Source organism: Meles meles, chromosome 4 (assembly GCF_922984935.1).
Source record: "Meles meles chromosome 4, mMelMel3.1 paternal haplotype, whole genome shotgun sequence".
NCBI classification, from domain to species: Eukaryota; Metazoa; Chordata; class Mammalia; order Carnivora; family Mustelidae; genus Meles; species Meles meles.
In genome coordinates, this window is record NC_060069.1 from 27,793,163 (window position 1) to 27,814,744 (window position 21,582).

The window sequence follows — 21,582 nt, forward strand, 5'->3', positions numbered from 1 at the left end:
GAGGTGTCCCGGAAGAGGAGGAGAGGCAGGGTTTCAGGTGTCCTGGGTTTGCAGTGACACGAAGCTGAGGGTTAGGGTCGGAAGAAGTATCACGGTCAAGCCAGGCAGAACTCCCCTCTTTCTGAACACACTGAATTGCACACCAGCACCCCACAGTGCCCTTCTTTTCCTTCAGAGAAACCGGTGTCCCTGGGATCCTGGCAGGACTTCTCTGTGACTCCGCCAGCTCCCCTGGCCATTATTGCCCTGAGCTGCCAGGAGCCTAAGAAGATGCAGGCGTCCGTGGTTCTCTCTCTCATTGGCTACCTTGTGGTTCCAAGTGGCGCTGCCATCATGGCACGCTGCAAGGTGGCTAAGAAGCTTTACGAAGGAGGCCTGGATTATTTTGAGGGCTACAGCCTTGAAAATTGTGAGTAGGCCCCTCTAAGCTCCCTCTTCCTCACTTCCTTTTCCTCTGGCCCCTGCCCTGGTATCCCCAACTCTGCCCTCCTCCAAGCCACCCACCTCCTGTTCCATCTTAGGGGTGTGCCTGGCTTATTTTGAGAGCAAGTTCAACCCCACGGCCATCTACGAGAACTTGCCCGGTGGCTACACTGGCTACGGCCTCTTTCAGATCCGCAGCCATGACTGGTGCGACAGGGGCAAGAACCGCTGCCACGTGTCCTGCTCTGGTAGGTCCCGCCCACCGCCGTCCCACACCGGGGCACTGGGGGCTGCACAGAGCGCAGAAGCCAGCCTTCTGGGTGGCTAGAGTTTCCAGGTTTGGAGCAGGGAGGCAGAGGGCCTGGCAGGTGCAGGACTAGGGAGGCTGAGTGCTTCACACTGGAAGGTCCAGGCGGTGGGTAGTCGCCGGGGACAGTGTCATGGAGACCCCCTCCAGATGGGCAGGTTGAGAGGCGGCAGGGAGGAGGCTGTCAGCATCAGAGCCCACCCAAGTCTGAAGGATTAGAGCAGAGGGCTCTGCCTGGCTCTCCTTTCACCCACACGCACTCTTCTTCAAGAACAGTGACCACTTGGACAGGCACAAGGGGTCACTGGGAAGAGACAAGAACAGGCCATTCCAAGGGGAGGCTTCTCTGCTGCTCTCAGGGGTCCCAAGTACCTGTGTTCAAGAGGATGCACTGGCCCAGGCTTTCCTCATCCCAGAACTCACTGAGCATCCACAATGTGCCAGCCTCCTGGAGCTGACAATCTATTGCTTGCTAAGCCCAGGGTACTCCTCAAAGCTCTTCGTAGGTCTGAATGCATCTAGTCGTCACAAAGACTCCCATGACATGGGCACTGTTATTATCCCATTCTATGAATGGGGAAACTGAGGCCCAGAGAGGGTAAGTACATGCCCAAAGCCACACAGCTGTAGGTAGTTGTGTTGAGGGGCAAAACCACGCAGGGCGACTTCTGGATCGGGGTCAAAGTGATGGGCTGCACAAGGATACCAGAGCTCTCCCTGCCCCCTAGAAGCTGCTGCAGGAGGATCTGGTCAGTCGCCTAGCACTCTCAGGGTCTCCCTGATGAGCAAAGCTCCCTCCCCCATGATGAATGAGAAATGTTCCAGAACCTGTGGCTTCTGAGCTGGTTCTTTAGAAGACTGAGTGGAGAGGTCATGGTAAAACTTGTAAGCTTATGTGATCCAGGAGAAAGCTGCTTAGTGTTGGGCCCCATGCTCAGTGTGGGGACTCCAGAGAGGAGTAAGACAGTTTCCAGATTCAAGGAGAAGCAGGATGGAAAGGTGCCCAAAACACAAGAACCCAGTGAGAATCACAGCCCTTGCCCTTATAAGTGAGCTATATGAGCTCGGGTAGGTCCCTTCCCAGAGCTTCCTCCTCTGTCAAGTGGGGATGACATTAACTACCTCTTAAGGTTGCTGTGAGCATTAAATGGGCTAATATATGTAAAACACTGTGCAGGGCCCATAGGAATCATGTAATCAAAGTCTAGTGGAGACCTACACATTAAGAACATAATTAAATTACTATGACAGAACATTCAATGTTGTCCTGAGTTCCTGGCAGCCAAGGCAAAAAGAAACTTAGTAGGCCCATAATTTATATCTTATAAGAAGATTGATTGATAGACTGCCAGAATCTGACAGAAGAAACAAATAATTACCTGTAATGGAGGTGGTACCAAGTGCTGTGATGAAATAGGGTGAGTTAGATATCCTAAAAAACCCTCCCACTAGATAAAATGTGAAAAAAAATCTGGGGAACCTGCCTGGCTCAGTCAGTAGAGCATGCAACTCTTGATCTCAGGTTGGGAGTTGAAGGCCCATGTTGGGCACAGAGCCTACTTAAAATAAATAAGTAAGTAAATAAATAAATATATAAATCTTCCATAGTACTGGGTTCAGATGGCAAGACGGTAAAATCCCTAAAGGCTAAAATGAGAAACAAGAATCCAAACAACTAACTGAAGATTGAAGCTGATGCTGACCCTGGGGACATCAGCTGATTTCTTGTGGCATAAGGCACAGATCTGAGGTTATTGTGTAGACAGGGCTTGAGCAAGATCAGGAGATGAATTGGAGACTCCTCTGAAACCCAGGACCCCAGAGAACTGCATTGTCAGTTGAAGGATGAGCTAGAAAGTCGTGAAAGCAAACACATTCTAAATAGAGGGGGGAAATAGGTTCTTTGGTAACTTGTCACCACAAGCCAATAGGACTCACGGGGAAGTAAGGCACCATCAAGAAGTACTAGCTAAGCCCTGTGCTAAGTCCTGAGGACAGTTCAGGAAAATTGTATACTGTCCTTGTTCAGCAGGGTGAGGGACAGAGAGAGCACAGGCTTTGAGGCCAGACACAATCTTGGCTCAACCTCTTACTGGTTATATGATCTGAGCCTTAGTTTTCCTATCTGTAAAGTGGAGGTAATAATAGCACTTGCCTCACAAGGCTTTTGTGAGTTTTTGATATACTACAGTGCATATCAAGTCCTGAGCCTGGTGTTGGGTATACTGCCTGGTGTGTGATGAATACAGCATCATTCAGAGAATTTTCAAAGTAGCACGGGTTAGGATGTGTGTGTGTGAGCATGTGAACATGTATGCATGTGTGTATTTATGCATGTATGTTTGTATATGTGTATTTTATTAGAGCTGAATTGAAGTGACATTTTATTCAGAAGAGGGGAGAGGGTGCAGTGAGCTAGATGGTCAGTGACAGAGTTTTAAGGACTGTCCTGCTTAGATGACCAGATCCAGGTTGGGAGATGAGCAAGAACTAAGTCTAGAAAAAGTCCAGAATATGATTCCCAAGCTGTGGGCACAAGGAGTGGATCATCCAGGAGTGGATCAGGGCAGGTGCAAGCTTTGTCTCCTGGCCCTTGGTAGGTCTCTAATGGTGGGGTCATGGAGGAAGGCAATGGAAGGTAAGGTTGTAAAATGGAAAGGACTGTTGGGAAAAGGAGGGACGGGCTAAGCCAAGGATTGGGGGTTCTGTTTTACAGGAACTGGGGGGCACTGAAGTAATGTTTTAAGGAAAAGCAATCAGACTGGATTAGGGAAAGGGAGACTCAAGTGTCAAGAAGGAAGGTATTGCAGCAACACAGGCTTCCAAATTCAAAGGAAAGAATGGAGTGTTGGGCTCTCAGAGGCACCTCTGGGGCATTGCCAATGCTGTTACTTCTGCCTGGAACACTTTTCCTTCTGTGATCCCTCCCCCCTTTCTCCTTTCCTACTCTTCTAGATGTCATGTGGCCCATTAACCCTTCCCTGATCCTTCGAGTCTGAATTGCGTGCCCCCACTCACCGCTCCCACATCAAGCTGCATTTCCCCAGCATTCCAGGTCTCCTTCGTGTTGTAATTGCCTATGGCCTTTATCTCCCCCTTTCAGACTGCAAGCCCTAGGAGGACAGGGACAGATTTACTGGCTTCACCATTCTACCGCCACTGCTTATGTTGCCTAGCACAGAATAGTCACTGCATATGTTTCTAATGAAAATATTATTATAAGAATTGAAGAAAAAAATAGATTTAGTAAAAGATGACCACAAGCTACTATCTCCCAGTGTTGTCTGAAAAAAAAATCTAGGGATAGATTTATCCTTGGAATCACATGGAACCCTCTCTAATGTGGGCACCCTGTACCTTCCCTGATGTTACTCTGACTGCCAAGTTGTGGGGTTGTATTTTTCCACTTTATTTTCTCCACAGCTTTACTGAATCCAAATTTGAAGAAGACAATTGAATGTGCCAAGATAATTGTAAAAGGGAAAGACGGTATGGGAGCATGGTAAGTGGTACATTTTTGAATAGTCTATGTTAATGACCTTCATCCATTGTCTTTACCATTTTTTTCCTTTTTTTAAAAAATTTATTTATTTTTTTCAGCGTAACAGTATTCATTGTTTTTGCACAACACCCAGTGCTCCATGCATGCAATACGTGCCCTCCCTATTACCCACCACCTGGTTCCCCCAACCTCCCACCCCCGACCCTTCAAATCCCTCAGGTTGTTTTTCAGAGTCCATAGTCTCTTATGGTTCGCCTCCCCTTCCAATTTTTTTTTTTTTTAATAAACATATAATGTATTTTTATCCCCAGGGGTACAGGTCTGTGAATCGCCAGGTTTACACACATCACAGCACTCACCATAGCACATACCCTCCCCAATGTCCATAACCCCCTGCCCCTCTCCCAACCCCACCTCCCCCCAGCAACCCCGTTTGTTTTGTAAGATTAAGAGTCATTTATGGTTTGTCTCCCTCCCAATCCCATCTTGTTTCATTTATTCTTCTCCTACCCCCCTAACCCCCCATGTTGCATCTCCATGTCCTCATATCAGGGAGATCATATGATAGTTGTCTTTCTCCGATTGACTTATTTCACTAAGCATGATACCCTCTAGTTCCATCCACGTGGTCGCAAATGGCAAGATTTCATTTCTTTTGATGGCTGCATAGTATTCCATTGTGTATATATACCACTTTTTCTTTATCCATTCATCTGTTGATGGACATCTAGGTTCTTTCCATAGTTTGGCTATTGTAGACATTGCTGCTATAAACATTCGGGTGCACGTGCCCCTTCGGATCACTATGTTTGTATCTGTAGGGTAAATACCCAGTAGTGCAATTGCTGGGTCATAGGGTAGTTCTATTTTCAACATTTTGAGGAACCTCCATGCTGTTTTCCAGAGTGGTTGCACCAGCTTGCATTCCCACCAACAGTGGAGGAGGGTTCCCCTTTCTCCGCATCCTCGCCAGCATCTGTCATTTCCTGACTTGTTAATTTTAGCCATTCTGACTGGTGTGAGGTGATATCTCATTGTGGTTTTGATTTTTATTTCCCTGATGCCGAGTGACGTGGAGCACTTTTTCATGTGTCTGTTGGCCATCTGGACCATGTCTTCTTTGCAGAAATATCTGTTCATGTCCTCTGCCCATATCTTGATTGGATTGTTTGTTCTTTGGGTGTTGAGTTTGCTAAGTTCCTTATAAATTTTGGATACTACCCCTTTATCTGATATGTCGTTTGCAAATATCTTCTCCCATTCTGTCAGTTGTCTTTTGGTTTTGTTAACTGTTTCCTTTGCTGTGCAAAAGCTTTTGATCTTGATGAAATCCCAATAGTTCATTTTTGCCCTTGCTTCCCTTGCCTTTGCCGATGTTCCTAGGAAGATGATGCTGCGGCTGAGGTCGAAGAGGTTGCTGCCTGCGTTCTCCTCAAGGATGTTGATGGATTCCTTTCTCACATTGAGGTCCTTTATCCATTTGGAGTCTATTTTCATGTGTGGTGTAAGGAAGTGTTCAAATTTCATTTTTCTGCATGTGGCTGTCTAATTTTCCCAGCACCATTTATTGAAGAGGCTGTCTTTTTTCCATTGGACATTCTTTCCTGCTTTGTCAAAGATGAGTTGACCATAGAGTTGAGGGTCTATTTCTGGGCTCTCTATTCTGTTCCATTGATCTATGTGTCTGTTTTTGTGCCAATACCATGCTGTCTTGATGACAGCTTTGTAATAGAGCTTGAAGTCCGGAATTGTGATGCCACCAACTTTGGCTTTCTTTTTCCATATTCCTTTGGCTATTCGAGGTCTTTTCTGGTTCCATATAAATTTTAGGATTATTTGTTCCATTTCTTTGAAAAAAAAATGGATGGTATTTTGATAGGGATTGCATTAAATGTATAGATTGCTTTAGATAGCATAGACATTTTCACAATACTTATTCTTCCAATCCAGGAGCATGGAACATTTTTCCATTTCTTTGTGTCTTCCTCAATTTCTTTCATGAGTACTTTATAATTTTCTGCGTATAGATTCTTAGCCTCCTTGGTTAGGTTTATTCCTAGGTATCTTATAGTTTTGGGTGCAATTGTAAATGGGATTGACTCCTTAATTTCTCTTTCTTCTGTCTTGTTGTTGGTGTACAGAAATGCAACTGATTTCTGTGCATTGATTTTATATCCTGACACTTTACTGAATTCCTGTACAAGTTCTAGCAGTTTTGGAATGGAGTCTTTTGGGTTTTCCACATATAGTATTATATCATCTACGAAGAGTGATAGTTTGACTTCTTCTTTGCCAATTTGGATGCCTTTAATTTCTTTTTGTTGTCTGATTGCTGAGGCTAGGACTTCTAGTACTATGTTGAATAGCAGTGGTGATAATGGACATCCCTGCCGGGTTCCTGACCTTATTGGAAAAGCTTTCAGTTTTTCTCCATTGAGAATGATATTTGCAGTGGGTTTTTCATAGATGGCTTTGATAATATTGAGGTATGCACCCTCTATCCCTACACTTTGAAGAGTTTTGATCAGGAAGGGATGCTGTACTTTGTCAAATGCTTTTTCAGCATCTATTGAGAGTATCATATGGTTCTTGTTCTTTCTTTTATTAATGTGTTGTATCACATTGATTGATTTGCGGATGTTGAACCAACCCTGCAGCCCTGGAATAAATCCCACTTGGTCGTGGTGAATAATCCTTTTAATGTACTGTTGAATCCTATTGGCTAGGATTTTGGCGAGAATTTTTGCATCTGTGTTCATCAAGGATATTGGTCTGTAGTTCTCTTTTTTGGTGGGATCCTTGTCTGGTTTTGGGATCAAGGTGATGCTGGCCTCATAATGAGTTTGGAAGTTTTCCTTCCGTTTCTATTTTTTGGAACAGTTTCAGGAGAAGAGGAATTAGTTCTTCTTTAAATGTTTGGTAGAATTCCCCTGGGAAGCCGTCTGCCCCTGGGCTTTTGTTTGTTTGGAGATTTTTGATGACTGTTTCAATCTCCTTACTGGTTATGGGCCTGTTCAGGTTTTCTATTTCTTCCTGGTTCAGTTGTGGTAGTTTATATGTCTCTAGGAATGCATCCATTTCTTCCAGATTGTCAAATTTGTTGGCGTAGAGTTGCTCATAGTATGTTCTTATAATTGTCTGTATTTCTTTGGTGTTAGTTGTGATCTCTCCTCTTTCATTCATGATTTTATTTATTTGGGTCTTTTCTTGTTTCTTTTTGATGAGTCTGGCCAGGGGTTTATCAATCTTATTGATTCTTTCAAAGAACCAGCTCCTAGTTTCGTTGATTTGTTCTATTGTTTTTTTGGTTTCTATTTCATTGATTTCTGCTCTGATCTTTATGATTTCTCTTCTCCTGCTGGGTTTAGGGTTTCTGTCTTGTTCTTTCTCCAGCTCCTTTAGGTGTAGGGTTAGGTTGTGTACTTGAGACCTTTCTTGTTTCTTGAGAAAGGCTTGTACCGCTATATATTTTCCTCTCAGGACTGCCTTTGCTGTGTCCCACAGATTTTGAACCGTTGTGTTTTCATTATCATTTGTTTCCATGAATTTTTTCAATTCTTCTTTAATTTCCTGGTTGACCCATTCATTCTTTAGAAGGATGCTGTTTAGTCTCCATGTATTTGGGTTCTTTCCAGCTTTCCTCTTGTGATTGAGTTCTAGCTTCAGAGCATTGTGGTCTGAAAGTATGCAGGGCATGATCCCAATCTTTTGATACCGGTTGAGACCTGATTTCTGACCCAGGATGTGATCTATTCTGGAGAAGGTTCCATGTGCACTAGAGAAGAATGTGTATTCTGTTGCTTTGGGATGAAATGTTCTGAATAGATCTGTGATGTCCGTCTGGTCCAGTGTGTCATTTAAGGCCTTTATTTCCTGGTTGATCTTTTCCTTGGATGATGTGTCCACTTTAGTGAGGGGAGTGTTAAAGTCCCCTACTATTATTGTATTGTTATTGATGTGTTTCTTTGATTTTGTTATTAATTGGCTTATATAGTTGGCTGCTCCCACGTTAGGGGCATAGATATTTAAAATGGTTAGATCTTCTTGTTGGACAGACCCTTTGAGTAGGATATAGTGTCCTTCCTCATCTCTTATTATAGTCTTTGGCTTAAAACCTAATTGATCTGATATAAGGATTGCCACCCCAGCTTTCTTCTGATGCCCATTAGCATGGTACATTATTTTCCACCCCCTCACTTTAAATCTGGAGGTGTCTTCGCGTCTAAAATGAGTTTCTTGTAGGCAGTATATTGATGGGTTTTGGTTTTTTATCCATTCTGATACCCTGTGTCTTTTGATTGGGGCATTTAGCCCATTAACATTCAGGGTAACTATTGAGAGATATGAATTTAGTGCCATTATTAACCTGTAAGGTGACTGTTACTGTATATTGTCTCTGTACCTTTCTGATCTACTACTTTTAGGCTCTCTCTTTGCTTAGAGGACCCCTTTCAATATTTCCTGCAGAGCTGATTTGGTGTTTGCAAATTCTTTCAGTTTTTGTTTGTCCTGGAAGCTTTTTATCTCTCCTTCTATTTTCAATGATAGCCTAGCTGGATAAAGTATTCTTGGCTGCATGTTTTTCTTGTTTAGTGCTCTGAATATATCATGCCAGCTCTTCCTGGCCTGCCAGGTCTCTGTGGATAAGTCTGCTGCCAATCTAATATTTTTACCATTGTATGTTACAGACTTCTTTTCCTGGGCTGCTTTCAGGATTTTCTCTTTGTCACTAAGACTTGTAAATTTTACTATTAGGTGACGGGGTGTGGACCTATTCTTGTTGACTTTGAGGGGGGTTCTCTGCATCTCCTGGATTTTAATGCTTGTTCGCTTTGCCATATTAGGGAAATTCTCTCCAATAATTCTCTCCAATAGACCTTCTGCTCCCCTCTCTCTTTCTTCTTCTTCTGGAGTCTCAATTATTCTAATGTTGTTTCGTCTTATGGTGTCACTTATCTCTCAAATTCTTCCCTTGTGGTCCAGTAGCTGTTTGTCCCCATTTTCTTGGCTTCTTTATTCTCTGTCATTTGGTCTTCTATATCACTAATTCTTTCTTCTGCCTCATTTATCCTAGCAGTGAGAGCCTCCATTTTTGATTGCACCTCATTAATAGCTTTTTTGATTTCAACTTGGTTAGATTTTAGTTCTTTAATTTCTCCAGAAAGGGCTTTTATATCTCCAGAGAGGGTTTCTCTAATATCTTCCATGCCTTTTTTGAGCCCAGCTAGAACGTTCAGAATCGTCATTCTGAACTCTTGATCTGACATATTACCAATGTCTGTGTTGATTAGGTCCCTAGCCTTCGGTACTGCCTCTTGTTCTTTTGTTTGTGGTGATTTTTTCCGCCCTGTCATTTTGTCCAGATAAGAGGATATGAAGGATCAAATAAAATACTAAAAGGGTGGCAAAGACCCCAGAAAAATGCGCTGTAACCAAATCAGAAGAGACCCCAAATTGTGGGGGGGAGTAAGGGGATAAAAAGAGGTTCAGAAAAAAAAAAGAAAAAAATTTAAAAAATAAAACAAATAAAGAAAAAATATTAAAAAGACAGAAAAAATATATATATTTAAACTAGTCAAAAAACGTTAGAAAAGAAAACGGTAAAAGTTTTAAAAAATTTAGCAGAAGAAGAAAAAAGAAAGAAAAAAAATTGAATTAACTGCAAGACTAAAGAATCATGGGGAGAAAGCCATGAGTTCCGTGCTTTGCTTTCTCCTCCTCTGGAATTGCGCTGCTGTCTTAGGAATTGAACCTGCTTTCCTTGATAGATGAACTTCATCCTGGCTGGATATTTTGTTGATCTTCTGGGGGAGGGGCCTGTTGTAATGACTCTCAAGTGTCTTTGCCCGAGGCAGGATTGCACCGCCCTTACCGGGGGCCGGACTAAGTAATCTGCTCGAGTTCGCTTTTGGGAGCTTCTGTTCCCTGAACGCTTTCCATAGAGTTCCGGAAGACAGGAATGAAAATGGCAGCCTCCTAGTCTCCGGCCCGGAGGAGCCGAGAGCCCGGGGCCCCACTCCTCAGTGCACCCCCAGAGGACAGCACCCAATGACTCCCGTATCCCCAGCCTCTAGCCGCGCTCCGAGCTCACCCAGCCCGCGACCAGTTCAAGGTAACCCCGAGCTGAGAGTTCAGTCCTCGGCTCTGTCTCAGTAGCCGGCTTCTCTGTTCTAATACCTGCGAGCTCTGTGACACTCTGACACCCCCGATCCTTCTGTGACCCTGCGGGACCTAGGGCCACGCTGACCTCGCATGGGCTTCACTCCGGTTTAGCCTCTGGAGGAATGTCCCTCAGTGGAACAGACTTTTAAAAGTCCTGATTTTTTGTTCCATTGCTCCGCTGCTTGCCGGGAGCCGGCCCCTCCCCCGCGGTCTATCTTCCCATCGTTTTAGATTCACTTCTCTGCCAGTCCTACCTTTCAGAAAGTGGTTGATTTTCTGTTTCTAGAATTGCTGTTCTTCTTCTCTTTGATCTCCCATTGGATTTGTAGGTGTTTGCAATGTTTAGATAAGCTATTGAGCTGATCTCCTGCTACCTGATGTAGTCTCAGGCTGCTACTTCTCCTCCATCTTGACTCCTCCTCCCTCCCATTGTCTTTAATCCTAATCTTGGCCTAATCTTGGTTTCTGCACTTCTATAGGGTCAAACTAGTGGGATCTTACCAAGCTAGGCAGTAGAACACCATTGAGTTCTGCAATCCCAAGGTCTCAGGAGGAAGGACATAATTATCAGGCAAATTGCCTTAAGTTCAATGTGTTTTTTTCTTTCTCAAGTATTGTTTGGGGTTATTCAGGAGGCTAGGATCAGCATCCTTAATATAATCTCTGTATATATTTCTGATTACTTCTTTCATCTAAATACTTAGGTTCTTAATGCCTGTTGTGAAGTGACTCTACTCCAAGTTTGTACCAATTTATATTAATAGTAAGAATTTAGTAAAATGCACTCTCATCAATTATAAATCTTTGCCATTTGAAAGGTATCTAACAATTTTATCTTCTTTTGTATTTTGTGATAGTCTATTAGGGTGTTTTCCTATTATGTTTGTTATATATTTATATTGTGATTTCCCCCCTGCTCTTGTTCTTTATTTTTGAAATCCAGATCATCATGTTCATTTGAAAGAACACTTTATATATTAGATGTTAATTGTATTAACAGATGGTTATATATTTGTATTTTTTTTAATTTCATTTACGTTTATTTAAGTTGAAATAACACACAACTAGATTATCCATCTTATTTACATATTCTTGGTCACTTATTTGGCACTATATTGAGACATCCTCTTGGTTCTTTTTTTTTCTAAGATTTTATTTATTTATCTGACAGATTGAGAGAGAGAGAGAGCGAGCGCACAAGTAGTGGAAGGAGCAGAGGGAGGGGGAGAAGCAGACTCTGCTGAGCAGGGAACCTGAGGCTCAAGCCCAGGCCCTGGGGTTCTTGACCTGAGCCAAAGGCAGGTGTTTAACTGGCTGAGCCACCCAAGCACCCCAAGAGTTATATATTTGTTACCAAAAATAACTGCAACTCTGATTTCTTCTTTAAGCAGATATTTGCTTTGTTAAGCCATCTAAAATTTACAAGTGTTTGGGCCTGTTTTGACTTCTTTTAAGATTTGTTCATATTGGGGGCACCTGGGTGGCTCAGTGGGTTAAGCCTCTGCCTTCGGCTCAGGTCATGATCTCAGGGTTCTGGGATCGAGTCCCACATTGGGCTCTCTGCTGGGCAGAGCTTTCCCCTCTCTCTGCCTACCTCTCTGTCTACTTGTGATCTCTATCTGTCAAATAAATAAATAAAATCTTTTAAAAAAGAAGATTTGTTCATAATGTTGTGTATAAGTTCTAATTTGTTTGTTCTCATTGCTGCATAATATTCCATTATATGGATATATCAGTTTATATATCCATTATTCTGTTAGTGGACATTTGAGTAGTTTTCACTTTTTTAGTGTTGCCATGAATATTCTGTACTTTTCTTTTAGTGGATATAAAAATGGATTCACATTGATCACACCAAGGGAAAAAAAATCACTGGTCATAGATAATGCATATTTTCAGATTTGGTGTATTCTACCAAACCATTATTTTTTAATTTTTAATTTTTTATAAACATATAATGTATTTTTATCCCCAAGGGTACAGGTCTGAGAATCACCAGGTTTACACACTTCACAGCACTCACCATAGCACATACCCTCCCCAATGTCCATAACCCCACCCCAGTCTCCCCACCCCCCTCCCCCCAGCAACCCTCAGTTTGTTTTGTGAGATTAAGAGTCATTTATGGTTTGTCTCCCTCCCAATCCCATCTTGTTTCATTTATTCTTCTCCTACCCCCCTAACTCCCCCATGTTGCATCTCCACTTCCTCATATCAGGGAGATCATATGATAGTTGTCTTTCTCCGATTGACTTATTTCACTAAGCATGATACCCTCTAGTTCCATCCACGTGGTCGCAAATGGCAAGATTTCATTTCTTTTGATGGCTGCATAGTATTCCATTGTGTATATATACCACATCTTTATCCATTCATCTGTTGATAGACATCTAGGTTCTTTCCATAGTACCAAACCATTTTTTAAAGAGATTCAGTTTACACTTCCATCAGCAGTTGTAGTTTTCAGTGGCTCCAAATTATTGTAAGTGCTTGGTAATTTCTAGTTTTCTCGTTTATTCTTGTGACTGTGCAGTTGTATCATACTGGATTTTGAGTGTTCTTTTCCATTTCTAGTTTGCTGAAGGTTTTTTGAATCATGAATGGGTGTTGAATTTTGATTATTACATATTTAGTATCTTTGCAATTCTGTGTTAACCTATGCATCTTTCTTTTTTTTAATTCAAGTTGTTGACTTTTTAACCTTTCTTCTCTTTCTCTGGAGGTTATGCCTGGTTACATTTTATTGACAATGTCAATTTTATAAAATTTACTTCTGGATTCTGTAGTGTGTTACTCACCTAAGAATGTTCCTCTGAATTCAATGATGATGCCCCTTTTCTTCTACTAATACTTTCCCATAAGTACCATGTTGAATAAAGACAGATTTGCCCATATTTAGTATTTGCAAATAGATAAGTTATGTAACATTTTCTTGTTTCAGCTCATTGTTACTTTGGTAATGGTCAGACTCCCTTCACAAAGGTCCACCTGGGCATAGGTTGTTGTGCAAGTCTCCTGGCCCAATTTCCACTTTGGAGATTTTCCTGATAGGTGTGTCTAGTTTTCTCTCATAGGCTGAGCCAGTGGAATACATGAAAACCCTTCATTCCCATAATGCACTTCTGCCACCTCCATTAATACCATTTATCATGGTGGGTCTCCACTATCCAGTAGACACTGTCTCACCACCAATTTCCACCTTCTTTTGCCTCTTCCACCCCCTCCCTGCCCTACATTTCATAATTGACTGCTTGGATTTTGCAGGATATTGTCGTTACCAGTTAGATCTAGAAACAATGTCATATTTCCTCAGTTTCAGATTGTGTATCTTAATATCTTTGCAATTAAGGATTTATCCTATAGTCGATGTGTCCTCCCACAAAAGTTGTTAATAAATCGTTAACACATTTTAAATAGAAGGTATCTTACAATAGAGGAAATCCTTTAACAATAGCTATCATTTCTTTACTACTTTGGTATGTAGGCTTTGTATGTTTACACAAACATCACCATTTAATCCCCACAAATCCTTATGCCATGAGTATAAAATGAGGAAGCAGAAGCACAGGGAGGGGTACAACAAGTTACCCATGGCCATAGTGTTGGAATTAATTCTAGATCTCTGCTCTTCTGGGTCTCAGCTTTCCAAGTCTCCTTGAAGAGACAAGGACAGTTGGCCTGGGGAATCTGGGCTGTGGTCGCGTTGAAGGCCAACTAAAGGACCCTGTACAGTTCTTCTGTGGGAAGCCAACGCGGGCCTTCCAAACAGAATCATTGAGTGCAGGAGGCACAGCCCTGCCAGTGGAAGTCTTTTTTTTTTTTTTTTAAGATTTTATTTATTTATTTGACAGACAGAGATCACAAGTAGACAGAGACACAAGCAGAGAGAGAGGAAGGGAAGCAGGCTCCCTGCTGAGCAGAAAGCCTGATTCGGGGCTCGATTCCAGGACCCTGGGATCATGACCTGAGCCAAAGGCAGAGACTTTAACCCACTGAACCACCCAGGCACCCCGCCAGTGGAAGTCTTGAGTAGGTGTTTCTTACAGGGACCTCTAGGTTCTGTAGGTAGTGGAGATCTCGTTCAGAATCTGGCAACAGGAAGTGTGTCAGTCTCAGAGGCCAGCTTTCGTTGTTGCTTTTTTGTCTTTTTCGGTGCCTTTTGGTGCTAAGTTCAGTCAGGGATTTTTATTTGTTTTTCTTTCCTCTGTATTGCCAGCATCTTGCTCTGTGCCTGGCATATAAAAATAAACTCCCTAAATGTTTGTTGCAAAATCTAGGTTACATTTGGGCTGTCACCTAGAAGCCATTAAACTTGTAAAAATTTATTATTTATTATTTCTTAAAATAAAAATAATAGATATGTGTTTAAAGATGAAAATAAAAAAATAAACTTCTTGCTCTTGTCAGCAGCCTCCTGAAGGTCACCACTATTAATATGTCTTATAAATCAGAGGAAAATATATATAATGAGAATGAGAAAAAATTTTTTTATTTTTTTAAAGATTTTTATTTATTTTTTATGACAGATAGAGATCACAAGTAGGCAGAGAGGCAGGCAGAGAGAGAGGGAATGGGAAGGAGACTCCCTGCTGAGCAGAGAGCCCGATGGGGGGCTCCATCCCAGGACCCTGAGATCATGACCTGAGCTGAAGGCAGAGGCTTTAACCCGCTGAGCCACCCAGGTGCCCTGAGAAAAAAAAATTTTTTTTTAATATTTTATTTATTTGACAGAGAGAAATCACAACTAGGCAGAGAGGCAGGCAGAGAGAGAGGAGGAAGCAGGCTCCCCGCGGAGCAGAGAGCCCGACTTGGGGCTCGATCCCAGGACCCCAGGATCATGACCTGAGCTGAAGGCAGAGGCTTTAACCCACTTAGCCACCCAGGTGCCCCTGAGAAAAATATTTTAAAACATATGTAAGAGGTGCCTGGTTGGTTCACTTGGCTAAGTGTCTGCCCTTGGCTCGGGTCATGGTCTCCCGGTCCTTGGATCAAGCCCCAAGTCAGGCTCTCTGCTCAGTGGGGGGTCAGCTTGTCCCTCCCCCTCTGCCCCACCCCCTGCTTGTGCACTCTCTCTTTCTTTCAAATAAAGAAATAAAATCTTTAAAATAAAATACATATGAAATCTCAGCAAACACACTGACCTGAACCTAAGTTTTTTTCACTTACTAAAAAGCTTGCAAATCTTGGCCTATCATACCTAGAGTCTCTGCCCTCTGGATGCTACAGGTAATTATCTGCTTATCCCCTATTGATGAACATTTAGATTGTTTTCATTGGCTGGGACTATTGGGCGCATTTAAGTGTTGGCAGAGAGATTGCTAAACTGGCATTCAGAGAGGGAGCACCTCCAGATACATTACATGATGGGGTCTGTGCTCTAGATTGTTTATCTAGAACAATCAAATTTGTACAGTTTTTGGAAATTGAGACTTATATAATGATGCTATTCTATTTTGCTTTGCCTTTTTTTTTTTTTTTTTTTTAGATTTCATTTATTTTTAGAGAAGTGAGAGAACATGATTGGGAGGGGAGAGGCAGAGGGAGAGAGAGAAGCAGTCCCCATTGAACATGGAACCTGACATAGGGCTTGATCCCAGGACCCCAGGATCATGATCTGTGCTGAAGGCAGACACTTAACTGAGACACCCAGGCTCCCCAGCTTTGCATTTTTAAAGATTTTTAATTTATTTATTTCTCAGAGAGAGAGAGCGCACAGGCAGACAGAATGGCAAGCAGAGGCAGAGGGAGAAGCAGGCTCCCTGCTGAGCAAGGAGCCTTATGTGGGACTTGATCCCAGGATGCTGGGATCATGACCTGAGCCGAAGGCAGAGGCTTAACCAACTGAGCCACCCAGGCGTCCCCAGCTTTGCATTTTTAAACTAGAAAGAAGTTAAGCATTTTTTCATGTGTTTGTTGGCCATTTTTCTCTGAAGTGATTATTCATATTCTTAGCCCATTTTCTATTCAGATGATAACGTTTTCTTTTGTTTTATTGATTTCAGTTGCATCCTTTATTAAAATTAAGGTTATTAGACCTTTGTCTATATCTATGTGAACTACTTTTTTCAGGTTTGCTGTTTGTATTTTGACTTTGTTTATAGTATTTTCATCATATAGGAATTTTACATTTTCACACAATCAGATCCCTCAATATTTTGTTTTGTGGCTCCTGAATTTATACGAAACTACATTCCAAGTTTGCAAAGAAATGAAGCCATATTTTCTTCCATATTAAGACAGGACCTGGCACAAAATAAATCCTATGTTAAGTTTTTGTTAATAAATTAGGAAATGGAATTCACAATTTTATGTTTTTATACTTAAATTATGGCCTTCCTAGAGTTTATTTTAGTATAAAAAGCGAGGTAGGGATCCAGCTTTATATTTCTCAAATGGTTAACCAGTGTTCTCATACCACTTATTCATTCATCCATTTTCCTCACTCATTTAGTAGACTGCATTTTAAAGTGGGAGTCCCCTTACTAATGTGGCTTCCCAGTGTTTAAAATAGCTTTCATACAGTCTCTACTTTCCAATTAATTGGAAGCATAGCTAGCTCTCTTGGGTGAGCACTAATGAGCTAAAATCATCTTTATTGTATAGCATTAAGTAGAGATATGCTGGCCCAGGCTGATTAAAGCCTTCTCGCTTGTTCAGGACTCCCAGCAAAGTGAGCTCTTATTAAACTAATAAGCACCCACGACTTTTCAAAGCTTGGATCAAGCAGCTCTGCAGAGCTGAGGCAGACAGGAAGGGAGAAGACCAAGGGCCTGCATGCCCACAGGATTCCCTTCTGCAGTGCCTGCTCCAGGCTGTGGAGAGCCCTGCAATTCCTGAAAATATGTATGTGTGTGTGTTCCCTGCTGCTTAATAGCTGTGAGGGGCCAGAGGGTCACAGCCCCATCTTTAACTGTGGGACCCCTTACCCTGGAAGACTCATGGAGGCCTGCCTGGCTGAGGGATGGCCTACCCAAACAGGTTTTCTTTCCTTTTTTTTTTTTTTTTTTAATATTTATATATTTATTTGACAGAGAGAGAGAGAGAGAGGTCACAAGTAGGCAGAGAGGCAGGCAGAGAGAGAGGGGGAAGCAGGCTCCCTGCTGAGCAGAGAGCCTGATGCCAGGGCTTGATCCTAGGAACCTGAGATCATGACCTGAGCCAAAGGCAGAGGCTTAACCCACTGAGCCACCCAGGTGCCCCAACAGGATTTCTAATGACCTACAGCTGAGCTGGTGAATCCCACAGCTTCTAGGTTGGGAGAGGAGGACCTGGAGTCTGGGCTCTGGCATGGGGGCTGGGAATAGAGGGACCACATTTAGGGGCAGGAAGAGAAAAGGTTTGAGAAACTCAGTCTAGCTGGGCTAGGCAGGGTTGAGGAGCTAGGAGTGAAACACATGCATGGAAAGGTGAAAGGGGCACAGGTTTAAGGTCAAGGATTCCCATTTCTGATCAAGGATCTGCCTAGGACTCACCATCTGAGCCTGAGCAAGTCATGGAATTCTCTGGTGCTCACTGCAGAGAAGTTAAGAGTACTTGTCTTGCCGGTCTGAGGGACAGCCTCCCAGTTCACTCCAGTATGGGATTTATGGAAAGAAATGGGGGTGGTGGGAGCATGAGGATCTAGGGGGCACGGGCATTCATGCTTGGATGTGCTGGAGTCAGCAAGAGGGTCATACTCAAGATGCACAAAAGGCTTCAGAAACATGCCTGCAGTGGTCGGGGTGGTGAGTTCAAAAGCTTCAAGGCCGGGATGTAGATCAGCTGAGGCGGCTGTGGTTGGGGGAGAGGTTGTGGCACCCTGCCAATCTTGAGCTCAGACACCGGGAGCCACATCCTGTTCACTCTCCCTGCTTTCCTGTCTGCAGGCCCTCCTGGTCCCTGAACTGCCGGTTCGCGGACAATCTGGAGAGGTGGTTGGATGGGTGCAGGTTCTAGCAGCAGAGGCGACCCTCACACTCTCCAGGGGCACCTTCCAAATGAAGATGCTTTCCTGTTTGCTGCCTTCACTCAACCCTGTTGATTATCTCACCGCTGGACAGCTCCAGATGGAAAAGGACAAAAGTTTGCTTCATCCGGGGATGTGAAATGCAGAATAAACCAGCTACTTACACAACTTGGACCTAAGGTCTTCACTTGTCTTACTAAGCTGGGATCGTTACTAGCATAACATTGGAGGATCTGAAGGAAGGGAACGACCTGGAAAACAAGACATGTCCATGATCGCCAATATTAAGTAGGGAAGGGGAGAAAAGATACAGTAGAAGAAAAGAGGGGTCAAAGGCAAGCAGGGCCACCAGTCCCAGGTGGTGCCTGGGACACGCAGGTCCCAGAATCCTCCTTGTACTTCTATGGAGAGAATCAAGTGGCAGTTGCTCTTTTTCTTTTTTCTTTCTTTCTTTTTTTTTTTTTTTGTTGCTCTTCTTTTAAATAACAAATTAAGTTTTAAAAAATTACCAATAACACATACTTGCTTTAGAGAAACTGAAAAATAAATGTTTAAAAAAAATCCTCCCATGATCTTAGCTCCCAAAGGCAATTGCTGTCATGCTTTGGTTGCATTCCCTTTGGGTTTTTCTTCCTTTAGAGGGATTTTCTATTTTCTTTTTTAAAAAGATTTTATTTAGACTGAGAAAGAGAGCACAAGCAGCAGAAGAGGCAGGCAGAGGGAGAAGGAGAAGCAGGGTCCCCGCTGAGCAGGGAGCCCAACCTGGGGCTCGATCCCAGGACCCTGGGGTCATGACCCCAGCCAAAGGCAGATTCTCAACCGACTGAGCCACGCAGGTGCCCCTCTTCTTTATCAACAATGCTCTGATAATGTTCTAGATAGAGTTTGGTACCTTGTGTTTTAGAAAGAAAAAAACGTGGAAGTAAATCCTTCCCCTATATGGATTGTGATTTTAAACAAAGGGGTTTATTTCTGAAGCTTCGAGGCTTACAAAATCCTTGCAGGGGGTGGAGCAGCAGGGGCCAGCCTGGGCTTCCATAGCACCCCTGCACAAGCCATGGGAGCAGAAGAAGCTGCAGAGGAACCTGTCCCTGGGAAGGCAGGTCACCTGCCAGAACCCAAACGTGGAGAGCACAGTCCCTAACCTTTCAGCCTTGCACAGGAGGCAAGGAACTGGAGTGCCACGGAGAGAGCCTGTCGGCAGCACGGGCTATCAGAGGTTCTTCCAAATGAAATCTTAGTCCTGGTTAATATTCCCTGGATGAATGCACCATATTTTATTTACCTTTCCCCCCTACTATTAGATTTTTTGATATTGCCATTTTTTTAACCATGACAAAGAATGCTGGTCGTGCCCGCGTGTGGCTGCCCCTCTTGCATTTTTTACACTTTTAAAATTACACGAGCCCTATATATTTAATGAAGAAAACTTGGAGAGTACAGATAGTCCTAAAGAAGGAAATTAAAAATACCCATCACTCCCCGCTGGAAACAGAAGTTTGCGTCACTGCTCTGCAGCCACGGTTGAGAGCCCTGATGTAGGGATGGTGTCAGTCTTTGTACGTGTACCCTTCCCTACTTCAGTGTGCGCATGTGCACATCGTTTTACCTTACAAAATGGACCAACGCTGTATATACAGCCCGTATCCTGCCTTTTTCATGTAACATTCTGTGGCCTGATATTTCCAAGCTTATGATAGGAAACCCAACACTGTTTTTAACCACCTCCCGGCATTCCTGGATGTGGACAAAATGTAGCGAATATAACCCTTCCTTGTTACTCTGTTCCATCCAGACACAAAGTAATCGACCTCGGGGAATCCTAGCCACCAAGAGGCAGGCAGGACAGAAAGCAAATCAACCTTTCTTTTCGTCTGCTTCTTGGTTGCTTTCCGAGGGGAGGGAAAATAGCTATAAGTTAGAAAATCAGGGGCGGAACTCTGAAGTTAAATAATGAATTTATTCATTATGGCATTCCCCCACCCCCATCCCCACCCCCTGTAGAGAGAAGGGTATTCCGCTGTTCCCAAGCACAGGGCGGAAATCCTACAATAAAATCCCCGAGGTTGGCTACACCTGCTGTTGAGGCAAAGAGAAGCTTCTGAGACCCTGAGAGCCACTTCCTTATGGAGCTGGGAACCCCACGCTCTTTCCGTGGGTGGACCCAAGTGTGATAATGCACCTAACCTCAGCCCAGCCTTCACCCAGACATTAATGACAATGTGCAATTGATTAAAACACTATCTCCTCAAGTGCCAAATCCAGCATGCTGCCGCCTCCTTCCAGCCCATTACTTGGCCATGGCTCACCATCGGCCTCTAATGGCCTCTCTGTCAACATGGGCGTGAGACTCGAGGACAAAGCAAATGTTAGTGGATCGATTGAACCTGTCTCTGGGTTTTCCCACCATCAACTCCTGGCTTGGCACTCTCAAACGCGCTGACAGTGGGCATTGTAAAGAGCACCCGCTCGGGGGCCAGATCTCCCTGTCTGGTATAGGGAATGAATGACGAATGCTTCATTTAAAAATCTCAATGGTGACTCCCATTACTTCTAGCACCAGCAGCTACCATACGAACCCCAACCTGACATATGTTATACATAGGCCTTTACATCCAATATTTTCAAACCTTACGAAACCTTCCAAGGTAGGTATGAATTATAACCATAACATGGGTGGAAAAACTGGGGCTCGGAGGGGCTAAACAACTTGGCTTTACTCTGGCCTGGTTAGGGTTGGAGATGGAATGGGCATCTCCCCAAAACCTGTGGCTCCCCGCCCCCCAGCCCTCTCCACACCCTAGTTCTGTACTGATGTGAATTCTCCACTCTATCCTTTAGCTGGAAAATTGGTCTCCAGCTTTTCAATTAAGACTTTGCCCTGAAGGGGATTTAGGCACAATTAGCACAGAACAACGGGTCATTGTCACAGTGCACAATTCACAGGCTGGGAAATCGAGGTCCTAAGAAACAAAGTAACTCTCTCAGCTACACGAAATAAATCAATAGAGAAGGCAGTACGGTGACCTGCCATGTTTCCAAACTTCTGTCATAATGCAAATCACCTGGGGCTTCTGTTAAAATGCTGACTCCTGGACCATGACCCATATCTACTGAGCCCTAGCTCCAGATATCCTGGAACATGTTTTTTTTTTTTTTTTTTTTTTTTTTTTTTTTTTTAAGTCTCCAGATGTATCTGATCTTTGGGACACAGGAGAAGCTGGTTAGTGGCAAGAGCATGGA

At 43.3% G+C, this 21,582-nt stretch overlaps 1 protein-coding gene across 1 annotated transcript; it reads left to right on the forward strand.

The window, feature by feature from the left end:
* Nucleotides 1–255: 255 nt before the first annotated feature.
* On the forward strand, nucleotides 256–18,466 carry LYZL4 (lysozyme like 4). The gene is made up of 4 exons (XM_046001608.1): nucleotides 256–409; nucleotides 522–671; nucleotides 4,154–4,232; nucleotides 18,260–18,466. Exons 1-4 carry the CDS (start codon nucleotides 271–273, stop codon nucleotides 18,327–18,329), a joined length of 438 nt encoding a protein of 145 aa, XP_045857564.1. The 5' UTR covers nucleotides 256–270; the 3' UTR covers nucleotides 18,330–18,466.
* The last annotated feature ends 3,116 nt before the right edge of the window (nucleotides 18,467–21,582 follow it).